General features: G+C 36.4%; 2 protein-coding genes across 4 annotated transcripts; one reads left to right on the plus strand and one right to left on the minus strand.

Moving 5' to 3' along the window:
* Positions 1 to 555: 555 nt before the first annotated feature.
* Positions 556 to 6,787, minus strand: LOC136205530 (pentatricopeptide repeat-containing protein At3g56030, mitochondrial). Of its 3 annotated transcripts, none has more exons than XM_065996169.1 (12): positions 6,613 to 6,787; positions 6,165 to 6,190; positions 5,948 to 6,048; positions 5,722 to 5,802; positions 4,923 to 5,005; positions 3,831 to 3,882; positions 3,423 to 3,512; positions 3,253 to 3,321; positions 3,012 to 3,113; positions 2,734 to 2,802; positions 2,004 to 2,060; positions 556 to 1,886 (listed from the first exon to the last, which is right to left on the minus strand). In XM_065996169.1, the coding sequence occupies exons 1-12, from the start codon at positions 6,684 to 6,686 to the stop codon at positions 849 to 851; spliced, it is 1,842 nt and encodes a 613-aa protein (XP_065852241.1). In that variant the 5' UTR covers positions 6,687 to 6,787; the 3' UTR covers positions 556 to 848. The 3 variants fall into 3 exon arrangements, with proteins under 3 accessions (XP_065852241.1, XP_065852242.1, XP_065852240.1); XM_065996170.1 differs by having other exon boundaries at positions 5,948 to 6,064; XM_065996168.1 differs by having other exon boundaries at positions 559 to 1,886; positions 6,150 to 6,190.
* Positions 6,788 to 6,877: 90 nt separating this feature from the next.
* LOC136205531 (probable arabinosyltransferase ARAD1) lies at positions 6,878 to 10,205 on the plus strand. The gene is made up of 4 exons (XM_065996171.1): positions 6,878 to 7,437; positions 8,692 to 8,988; positions 9,084 to 9,179; positions 9,274 to 10,205. Exons 1-4 carry the CDS (start codon positions 6,958 to 6,960, stop codon positions 9,685 to 9,687), a joined length of 1,287 nt encoding a protein of 428 aa, XP_065852243.1. The 5' UTR covers positions 6,878 to 6,957; the 3' UTR covers positions 9,688 to 10,205.
* The last annotated feature ends 1,846 nt before the right edge of the window (positions 10,206 to 12,051 follow it).

Genomic DNA, 12,051 nt, shown 5'->3' on the forward strand with positions numbered 1-12,051 from the left:
TATTTCAACATTCTTGTTAGATATCCCACATTATTTAATTATAAAGCTATATAACTTCTTATATATGCGAGACAATTCTGAATCTTTGAGGTACCTTTTGGGATTTAGTTAAACCTTTATTTACAACTAGAGTCGTTCATAAATGTCAAGAAAAAATGTGATACAGTAAAAAATAGTTTCTTTCACAAGGACAATAAATTGCATATGGAACCTAGCTTGACCTCAATTGTACACAATTTATTCACATTATCTCAGTGTGAGCACTAGAATTTAAATCTTCCAAGTAATGATCTCTTCCCCCTAATAATAAAGAAAAAATAAGCCAAAAAACGGAAACTAAAAACCAAGAATCATACAATTATTCTCTTCAATTTGCAAAATTTGGTAGTTTCATACGATAGTTCATTTTCATGGTGGTAGAACTTGGTCTTGATGAGGGGAGAGGTACCTTCCTTAAAGAGAAATCCTCCCACATAGACGCCAGTAAGCTCCAGGATGATAAAGAGATTTCTCAAATACCCAGATATCGCGGACAAGCACCTGAAAGTATTGTATGCAGCAAACACGTTGGTCGATTCGGAATAAACTCAACCACAAGTGTGTTCAATACTGAAACTCAATTTCAGAAAAATAACTGTGCATCATAGGAAAAAAACACAAAGCTTCATATAAACTAGAGATGGTCATCTTCACTATAAATCATAGGAATGTAATAGAACCAAATAATGATTCATGATTCACATCTAGTCTGGATACATTGAGCTGATTTATTCTTCAACTCTTTCATAACCTTCCATTCTATCTAGAATTCGAGAAAACCGCAAAGCCTTTCCGAGCAATAGCTAAAACTAATTGACATTTTTAACTTTCAAGTTGTAGTCATCTCTTAAACTATTTCCTACTACCAAGCCTCTTTCCTCTATTTCCTCCAAAACTAACTTAGCCTCCTCAACTTTGTTTAGTTTAATCAGCTTAGAAGCCAATGTTCCGAAATTCTGTGAATCCAACGATGCATCTCTTCCTCCATAAATTTTCACAAACTTCAGTGCCTGTGCATAGTAGCCCGATTTTAAGAATGCATTGATAACATGGATATAAGAAGAATATAGGACATGAAATCCAACTTCCTCCATTTTCCTCAGAATCACCAGAGCCCCCTCCACTTTCCCTGCCTTGCATGCACCCAATACCAACGCATCGTATGTTCTTTCATTGGCTACTAAACCTGCCTTTTCCATTCTCTTAATCGTCTTAGTTGTAGCCATTAAGTCTCCTGTACAACAATATGATGTTAAGAAATAATTGAATGCTGTGGTATCAGGCGGAACCCCCACTTTTGTCATCAGTTTCATAACATCCCATGCTTCCTCCATCTTCTTCTTTGTAGTAAGATAACACAGTATAGGGTAAAAGCTGCATTTGCTTAAACCATGTTGTCCACGTGCCATGATATCAACAATGTGAAGTGACTCTGTAATTCGGCCTAGTTTGCAGAGACGTGCAATGAGTGTATTATACGCGTGTATTCGAGGAAAACCATTGTCAACGCGAGCTAAGGTTTGAGCAAGATCTTCCAACACAGAGAGGGAAGCATCAGTGTTCATGATGAACTTGAAGGTGTTACTGGTGTTGTAGCAAAAATATTTCGCACGCTCGTTGAGGAGGTCACAGAGCTTGTCAAAATCTCGTTCCTGGCCAGCGCCATTGATGAGATCATCGTAGTAGGAAGAAGTGGGTTTGTCAGGTAATGAATTATGGACAGCGGTTTGGGTGCTAAAGAAGCGAGTGGTGGAAAGGATAGATTGGGAATTTGGGAAACTGTGCAGCTTGCGGAGATATGGGAGTGCCATTGTTTTAGGTCTAAAGCAAAATGGGTGGTCAACACACTGCCAATTAATTCTCAGAATCAATTACCAATCCGTTAAAGAACCGGACAATACAAGTATAGGAGTAAAAAGAGTAGGTATTACAACTACAAAAAGCTAAATAAATAATTATCTTACCTCCTTCGTTTTATCTCCAGCAACAACAGTGCCTTTTGCATCATAGGCTTCAAACTTCTGCAAGGAATAAGCAAAGGCACATGTAAACTAAGCTGGAATTCTGCAACAGATTCACAAAAATAAGCAACTGCATTGGCAGAAAGTTGCTTCAAACTATAGCATCAGCCTTCAATTCCACAAAATGATTAAACTCTCTATCATGTAATTACTGCTAATCAATTATGTGAGGCAGACAAAGCATGGAATTCTTAAGATTTGGAACAACTCTTGATTTAAGACAACATTTTAATTTTGTTATAACATAAAGTACTGCAGTAAAAACCTTTTTTTTAAACTCATCCAGTTACTGACACTCCTGACAAACCTGTAACAGCTTCAGCTTATTTGACCACATAAACCACAAACCTAAACAGAATCACGTGTCCCTCAGTCCCTCTATACGAAATCTGTCACTTTGATCCTTCCCCATTCCTATCTTCCTTCACTTTCAACGGTCAATTACTCGTACCTCCCAATCAGCAGTAAAATATTTAATTGGGAATTGATAACATTATCCCAACTAAAAAGAATTGCAGAAAAGGGACTGAAAAGAATTGACTCCTAATTGATATTTGGGTAGATAGACATGTTAAATTGGGGGTATTACACCCAAGTCAGAGAATTCCCCTAGGCAACAAAACCGGAATGTAAGACTACCACGAAAAATATACTATAGACAAGATTATCTTACCTGCTTTGTAAGAAACTCAAGTGTTAGCTGTATGAAAGCCTTTTGGAGGTTATTTTTATCAACAGCAATCTGAAATTATACACAAAAAATTAAATGTGTGATTTCGAGCAAATAAAAGTAGAGCTGCTGTTTGGAATTCAAGGATATCCATGACTGCATATTTCCACATTTTCTTAAGATTCCAAATCACATGGTATTTATTTCTTTCAACAATAAACTATGCAGAATCTGTAAAGGAGAGATCAAACTCTTTAAGGAAACAAAATATTAATACTTGCCATTCGAGCTCGCAAGGTTCGTATCTTAACCACAGGTTCAATCATTTCCCAGTAAACCTTATTCCACTGGGACTCTCTTTGTTTAATTTCGTTCTTGAGATCCTGTAGTAACATTAGATTAATAGAGATATAATTTCTATATTAAACAAGACAAGGTCGTAGAATACAGAGAGCCCAAAGCAGAGAATGGATGGTTGACTTCAGGAAAAGAAGAAAGAAAGGTAACAGAACAAGAACATACCGAGTACATTCTCTCTGTAACTGCTTTCCTCAATGACCTTTTGTCACCATTTGCCAGCTGATTACTTATCTAGAAAAAGTAAGTAGGAAAGAGGGCAGAGTAAACAAGCACTAACCGGTGTCAGTATAATACTAATGAACTATTAAACGTCGAGCAAAAAACAATGGTACCTTCTTGTACAACTCAATGGCCTCTGTGTAGAATTCCTTCTTTGAGTACCCTTTCTTTCTTAACCTAGAAATTGCATAAGCACTTTTCATCTGAAATTATGAAGAGAAAATGTGATTTAAAAGATAGTGAATATTCACTAAAAGTAGCAACAACAGAAAATGCATCTTCATAAGAAAAATGTGCAATTTTTATATGAAAATTTCAAATCCATTATCAGGAAAAGAAAAAAAGATAGAGAGAAGAGGGTTTTGGAGAAGGGAGCATCAGTTGGCAATACCACATTGTATTAAATATTTCAATAAAAGCCAACGAAAGCATGCTTGGGAGTTTAAAAAAATTAACAACTCTAAATATATAATTTGATTGAAAGGGACATGAGAATTAAAATGAATAAGCAAGAAAGTTACCTCTAAAATGAGGTCATCTTTTGTTCTCCTCCAACCACTTCTAGTGAACAACCTAATGTAAAAGAACATAAAAAATCTTTTGATGGCTGAAAACAAAAAATAGATGATCACAGACTTCATAAGAGATTAAATGTTGGTAATGATACAGAAGTGTTCAAAATGCATTTGCACCAATGAAACACAGGTGAACTTTGGCTCATCATGTCTAAACGAGCCAGACTGTGCTGTGAAAGAAAAGGCCTATGTACAGGAAATGCTAGTCAATATGAAAAACAATGTCTCCTAAAAGCTTATAAAGTACGCTTATTTCTTGCACAACATAATAAGTAAGCTTATTTTCTTGCACAATATAAAGTACGTAGACCTGTAGCCCTATATAAGAATCCCGGAATGAGATCAAGTTTCTCACAGAAATGCATAATCCGCCCAATGGGCTTTATTGAGGATGTTCTCATAGGATCAAAAGTGATGCAAACTCAGTTCAATCACAATAAACAGTAGAATAATCCAAATAAGAAAACAGAAGAATAACAGAGTTATGGAAGAAGATCAGTCCGTGTATTTGTGGATAAAATACAACCAAACAGGAAATGAAAGAGCAAATGGAAGATCCCAAATAGCAAAATAAAGATAAAATCAGTAGAGAGAAACCCTATTGCCCAAGCTAATAAGCAGGAATCATTCACTAAAATAATTCTCAATGCCTTTCAAAAAGTCAGCTGCTCATCAGTAATAAATTAATAACCAAGTACTCCCTTTCCCGTACACGTAACTAACTCCAGCCTTTTTTGAAGGACATCTCTCTATTTGTTCCTCCTAGCGTAGACCTTCCAAACCCTGAGCTTATGAGAAGGTGAGCCCAATACTGTCCATTAGTAACAATATATCAAAGCCCCAAAAGCCACTTTCCTTCTTCCATTAGTAAAAAACCTACTATATCCTAATATCTAAAGCTTGAGCTAAATTTGCATTTTCCAAAATCTAAAAAGTTGCTACAAAGCACTGTCCAGTTATCACGTCATTTATTGAGTAGTAGTTTGAAAAATTAATTCGTCAAACTTAAAATCTTAGTATAGAATTTAAAATACTAACCTTTTCCAAAGTGGAATTGGTACACGAGGTGCATAAGGTTCATAGACGAATCCAGGACTTACAAAGTTAACTGTAACAGCCCCCTACAAAAAGCATATCTATGGTTATGATTATTATTATTACTATTATATCTTATATTATTGCAACAAACAAAGCCATATCAGGTGCAAATAAAGTTGTGCGCTTCATTAAGGCTAGATATTTCAAATTGATTACTTAATCGAGGTACAACTAAAACAAATGTCAGTTGATACAGAGATGCAGAAGGAAGGGGGATAAAATGACAAATCAAACCCTGCAAACTGCAAAATGTTCTATACTCTTATCTATTTGCACTTTTGCAGCATACAGCAGTAAAAAAGTTCTCAAATAAATTACACAGGTCATCCATTGTCATGGTCTTTCCAATTTGGTTATTCTGCAGAAGAAGCTTGTAAATTTTATTGTTTGCAAATAAGAAATTCCACAGCATGAGCAAGCTATAAGATATAAAAGATGAAAACTCAAGTTCAGTTTTAAATCACAAGAAGAATGCTCAAATTCAGTGTTAAAACAGTGTCATAATCACAATCTAATTTTTATATATGGGTGTATGTTCGTTTGCTACTAAAATTTCAGAACAAATACATAATAAAAACAACAAAGAACAGGTGTATAAGAAACAAGATAAAATAACAATGTCTGTGCTGTCAAACTGAAGCCACACATTAAATGCACGCGAACAGCCAAAAAGTAACCACTTAGTCGAGCAATTAAAAGGGACATAAGCAAATGGCATTTCAAAGTGTAGATAACATACCATTTGCCGTTGTTGTGGAGGAGCCTTTACTTTTGTGGAGAAAAACCTCTTGTCATTTGACAAAAATGGCAACTGCAGGGCCTGAAAATTAACACAATTACAATAATATAGTTTCTTAGAAAGGATCACTGGCGTTAAAATCAAACGCCACTTGCTTAACTCTATCTTTTGTAGACCTGTACTCAAATTTATGCTCAATTGATCAAAGATTTTATGTTGAGCTTACCACTGAAGACTGAAGGGTCATTCTGTCTCCATGAATCCAAGGAAGAGCATTATGGCCACTACGCGAGCATAAAGAAGTTCTCCAAGAGTTGAGTTCAAGACCTAATAAAAAATGAAACTACACCAATAACGGATCTTCCATCAAAAGTAAGCTATGATATAACAGATCCATTAGCATATAGATGCCAACCTAAACACTTTACCGTTTGAGAATTTACCATAGTAGCTTCTTGAGGCCCGGAACCTGAAGACACAACAGTAGCATATAGATATTCATAAACATATCTCCATAGCACAATAAATCGACCCCAATTCCAAAATTATTGAAATATGATTCAATACGTTGTCAAATGAGAATTAGAAAATGTTCGAAATCGAAACACAAAATATAATGCTAGATGAAATGGAGAAGTACAAAAAGAACCTATCCGGTATCATGTATTTGTAAGTAGAGAAATGTCATATTTTTCCGTTGCAAAACACTAGCAAATGTGCAAAACCCACAAGTTCTTGCAAATGTGCGAAACCTCGTGTTTTTTCTTTTCATGATAAAAAACCTAACATTCAAATTGAGACTTCCAACCAGAAAAACTCAACTAAAATGCGAAGTGAAAACTTTTAAAACCCCATAAGCAGAGCAGCAAAAAGAATTAAATTAATACATACAAATACGAAGATTCTCGCGTCTCAAGCGTCCAAGAAACAGCATGAAGTGCTTGAATTCTTCTGAAAAGAGCCATCTATCATATATTCTTCAAAGTCCCCTTGATCGAACCAGAGAAGGGTTTTGAAATAGTTGAAAGGGTTTAAGGAGGAAGTAATGCCAGTTGCCCAATTTCGGTATTTCGATAATTAACTCATGGGCTTGGGTCCAAAACATTGGGCTTTTATGTTGCCTCTGTTCAGTCCTGCTCCATCCTCAAAATAACAGAACGGGCTGTTGCTTGTTTCTATAGATGACATCAGTACAGTAGGAGTAACAGGCAACGGCACCGGTAGGACATTCCCAAAATGTATGGAAAAGCAATTCTTTCAATTGTTTTCCTCCTTCTTCTCGTCGTCTCTTACTCCATCTTCATCGGAACCGTTGATGTAAGATCATACTTCTTCCCTCTCCTACAACAGTCACCGCCAAGTGCACTGTCAGCTTGTGCAACCGGTTCACCCTTTAAGGTCTACATGTACGATCTCCCCCGGAAGTTTCACTTCAGTATGATAGATCACCGGGATTATAATTACACTGGTCCAGTGACGGCGGAGAATTTACCGCAGTGGCCTAAGAAATCGGGGATAAAAAGGCAGCACAGTGTGGAGTATTGGTTAATGGTTTCCCTTTTGTATGAGGGCAATGGAGAGAATAGAGCGGCGGTCAGGGTTTTGGATCCGGAGAAAGCAGATGCGTTCTTCGTGCCATTTTTCTCTTCTTTGAGCTTCAATACGCACGGACATAACATGACAGATCCGGAGACGGAGAAAGATCGTCAATTGCAGGTACTTTTGATATACACTTTCAACTATTGGATTGATTTTTAGTTCAATTTGGAATCTTTAGTATACCACTACTGATGTGGCTTTGTTCGATCACTTTGATTGAATTGGGTTGTGTTTGGCAGCTCTAGAGATCTGCTGTTTTTTAGGTCTAGATGATTCAGAAACTGGTTGAAATTCTCAAATTTTCCAGAGAGATCAGATACAATTGTATAGGATAAGATCAATTTAGTTCTTAAATAAACATAGCGGCTCTGGCTTTTTTTGGATCAAAGATCCAAATTTTGAAGAAAGAAATTGAATCCTTTCTGCAGTGTTGAATTCAGATATTTTTATGAATTGATTAAGCATGGAGTGTAAATTTGTGACTATGAAATCAGTAGATATGGCTTTATGTTTATACATATGGAAATCACTTGACGAATCATTTAGCGGAAATGATTATTGTAGTTGATAGATATTTAGTTGTTCTGGACTGAATAGTGTATGCCATTGAGCTCAAATGTAAGTCTTGAAGCAGTATTTTGTACACACTTCCGCGAAGCAGTATTACTGTATGCACTTACCTTGTAAACTAACTTGCAGAGCAGTAGAAAATTTAGAAAAGTGTCGGTTTATCTCATACGGTAAGAGGCTTTGTAGGTCTATACTTGACAATGGATGCTATGTTATCCGAACTCCTAGCATCAATGAGTCTTTTCCCCTGGCCAATACTCAATCCTAAACGAGTCATGTTCTAATCTAAAAGTGAAAAGGTTTTCCCCAGGAATCAAACTTTAGTCTAAAACTAGAGAAGGTCTTGCCCACAACCTTATGTGTCGAACGAAGAAAGATGGAAGTTTAGGACTGCTACTCGGCCATATGCTTCCTATTATATTAGGGGAAAAAAAGAGAAAAAGAGAAAAAGGAAGTTTCTAAGTTTTTCTTTAATCATTCACAAGCATTTCTTAGGGGAATTCAAGTATCGGTTACAATGTTTTTGAGTAAGAGGTGCTGAGAAGAATCAAAACCTTTGATGTAATACAGACCTTTTTAAGTTCTGCCTGCTAACCTATTTGTCAGAAGACATTATTCAAATCCGCAGCATATTTTTTAGTATATCTTTCTTGTCTTGTCCTTATGTAGCTATTGATTGTTTTATTTTACTCTCTTGTCTCTCTATACTCTACTAGAATGTGCCTTAGCTCCATTGAGCATATTTTTGGTTTGAGGTTCAGTATAATTATCACGGTTGACTGTGGTATTGTTCGATCTCAGGTTGAGGTAATAGAAATGCTGTATGGATCCAAGTATTGGCAGAAGTCTGGGGGTAGAGACCATGTGATTCCCATGACACATCCGAACGCTTTTAGATTTCTCCGACAACAGTTGAATGCTTCTATCCTAATAGTTGCAGATTTTGGCCGGTACCCCAAATCCATGTCAACTCTTAGCAAAGATGTGGTGTCCCCCTATGTACATGTCGTTGATTCCTTTGCTGATGATGAAATTGAAGATCCATTTGAATCTCGCCCCACACTTCTCTTCTTCCGTGGGAATACAGTCAGGAAAGATGTATGTCTGCTACTTTTAGTCCTATAGATTGTTATCTCATTCTAAAACGTACTTCTGGCAGCAAAATGAGTGTTAATGATTATCTGATGTCACAGGAAGGCAGAGTTCGCGCAAAACTGGCAAAGATACTAGACGGTAATGATGATGTTCACTATCAGCAAAGCCCACCTACAACAGAAACAATTAAAGCGGTATGTCAGACCCTAGTGAATTACAATTTTTGCCCAATTATATTTTTCTTTTGGTTTATACATTACATAATAATTTGTTTCGATTTCTTGCCAGTCAACACAAGGTATGCGATCATCAAAGTTCTGTCTACATCCAGCAGGAGACACTCCGTCTTCTTGCAGACTATTCGATGCTATCGTAAGCCATTGTGTCCCCGTCATTGTGAGTGATCAAATTGAACTACCGTTCGAGGATGAAATTGATTACAGCCAATTCTCAGTTTTCTTCTCAATAAACGAGGCAATTCAACCTGGTTACATGGTTGAGCAACTCCGGGAATTTTCAAAAGATCGATGGATAGAAATGTGGAGACATCTTAAGAGCATCTCCCATCATTTCGAGTTTCAGTATCCACCACAAAAGGACGATGCAGTCGACATGCTATGGAGACAGGTAAAGCACAAGCTTCCCGAGGTTCAACTGGCTGTACATAGAAGCCAGAGATTGAAAATTCCAGATTGGTGGTGAAGGAGAAGATGATACTACACCTTCATCTTACAATGCTGTATAGCACATATACTCGTTCTTCGAGCAGAGACTGATAATTTTTTCGAGAGAAGAATCAGAGACGGTTAGAAACACGCCTCCGCATCGTCCGGCTTTATATAGCTGATATACTCTTTGCTAATACATCAACAAAGAAGTCTTATTGATTATTTTGACAGTGAAGATGTGGTCTTGTCTGCAGAAGGGCTAACAGATTTGTTTTTTTTTTTTTGCCAGAAGTTAGTTATTGAGTATGAAAATGCATGCGGCTGTGTACATTTCTTAGAGTTTGGCAAGATTTTGTTACAATGGATATCAAGTGTTTCTTGTGAATCTATGTAATGTTGAAAACATGATGAAAATCATCCATTGTATATTGAGGCATGTTAGATGTATAACTCATTTTTTTTCTTTTTTGGTAACCAAAGTATGTTAAATTGTACACTTTAATAATTGTTATAATATTATAGAAGTACTAAAGATTTTCTAGTACTTAGTAATTAATTAGTTGTTACATTTTGCTTACTTTCAGAGTTTACTTTATACAACAGGCAAAAAGCATCTTTATTCTTGAGGCTCCTTATTGAACTTTTGATCTTTTCTTTCAACATATCAAACTTATCATTTATTTTTAGCCGTATTTCTATTTATCAAACTAGTTAACCGTGGACATCTAGTTTAGTTAAAAGAGTTTATTTCATATCATTTATGTAAGAAATTGTATTTTCTACAATTCAATATAAGGTTTTTACTATTTCTCTATCGTAACAAAAAAAAATGTAAATTTCGAATGCAAATGAAATAAATAACATTATGTTAACTGAAACTTTATGTTCAAAGACGTCTAGGTTGCCCAAATGCTACTTGTGCGACGGTCTGCATAAGACTCGAGAATGCCCAAAGAAGGCGATGCTCATGTACTAATCGAGGAACATGTGCGACAGGAGAGCGAGTGAGAGCCCGAGATGCATATGGGATCGTTACATTACTTAGGAGCCATGCATGTTGAGGCGTAGACGCACCTTCAACTCCCAAAGGAGGGAAAGACAATGCAAGCCTCGTGTCCGAGCAAGCCACAAATGCCCAAGTGAGTAAAGACATTCAGCCACGAGTAAGTAGTACTTACTAAGTACTGCCTACTGAGCTGCCACCAAAGGACAAGGTGGAGCTCAAGGGAGCTACGTCGAAACCCTCATCCTCACACTCATGTCAGATTATGAAATGGGGAAGCATCACGATCACTATATAATCACGCATTATTTCTGTCCTCTCATTCCTAGTTCATTTATGCCCAATTATTCTCTTCCTCTAAACTCTTCAACTTGAGCATCGAACTGCAGGTGCCGATACCAGCCCTACTCGGATTCTTATTTACTATTTTTCAGGATTCCAAGATAAAGGAACAAGACAATTACCACTATACACGTTAACTTTTTTTATGGTTTAATTTTTTCATTTATATTATTATTTGTCATTATCTAATTGGTTATTACTAAAAAGAAAGTATATTTACTTTGCATATAATTTATGGTCAAATATGTCCAAAAAACTATATCCACCACTCACCATGCACATTCTACTGCGAACTTTTTGCATCAGTTGTGGTCACTAATGATCAAATTGCTCGGTCTGTGCACACTTGTCATCCCAAAACAATGCTTATTTCCTAATTCTTTGGAAGCCTAAAAGCAGTGTCTAAATTAGCTTGCAGAGTGAGTGGTCTTTTCCTTCATTTTTCTATTTTGTCAATTTATTTCTTATTCTTAAAGTTATAACCTTATTCTTCCTAAATTTCTTTGATGATTTAATTGTTCTTGCAATCTTCATTTACTTTTGTTTTTGTTTTTATTCTTCATTTGACTCCAAAAACTATATATAGTTTGTTTAGTTGTTAAAAAAACAGAGAAATAAACATGCAGCTTGCTGTGAATACAGTAACAACTAGAATTCTCAACGCTTGGATAGATTCAATTGTGCACCAAGTTGATTATGTGTTTCATTACAAAACCATTATCAAAGACCTTAAAAATCATTTAGAGAAGCTCAAAGGCCAAAGAGAACATGTGAAGCACCGTGTCAATGAGGCGAGAAGGAACGGTGAAGAGATTGAAGACATGGTAGAGAAGTGGTTCATAAATGTGGATGAAGCCATTGCATCAGCAACCCAAATCCTCGAAAGAAACGACACAACTAACAAGAACTGCTTCATGGGAACATGTCCTAATCCCAAGACTCGCCACCGGTTGAGTAGAAAAGCCAGGAAAAAGACAAAGAACATTGAAGAAATCCAAAAAGAAGGGAAGTTTGATAGAGTTTCCTACCGCATTGCTCTGCAGGGTATCGGAT

This window comes from Euphorbia lathyris, chromosome 9 (genome assembly GCF_963576675.1).
Source record: "Euphorbia lathyris chromosome 9, ddEupLath1.1, whole genome shotgun sequence".
Classification (NCBI taxonomy): Eukaryota; Viridiplantae; Streptophyta; class Magnoliopsida; order Malpighiales; family Euphorbiaceae; genus Euphorbia; species Euphorbia lathyris.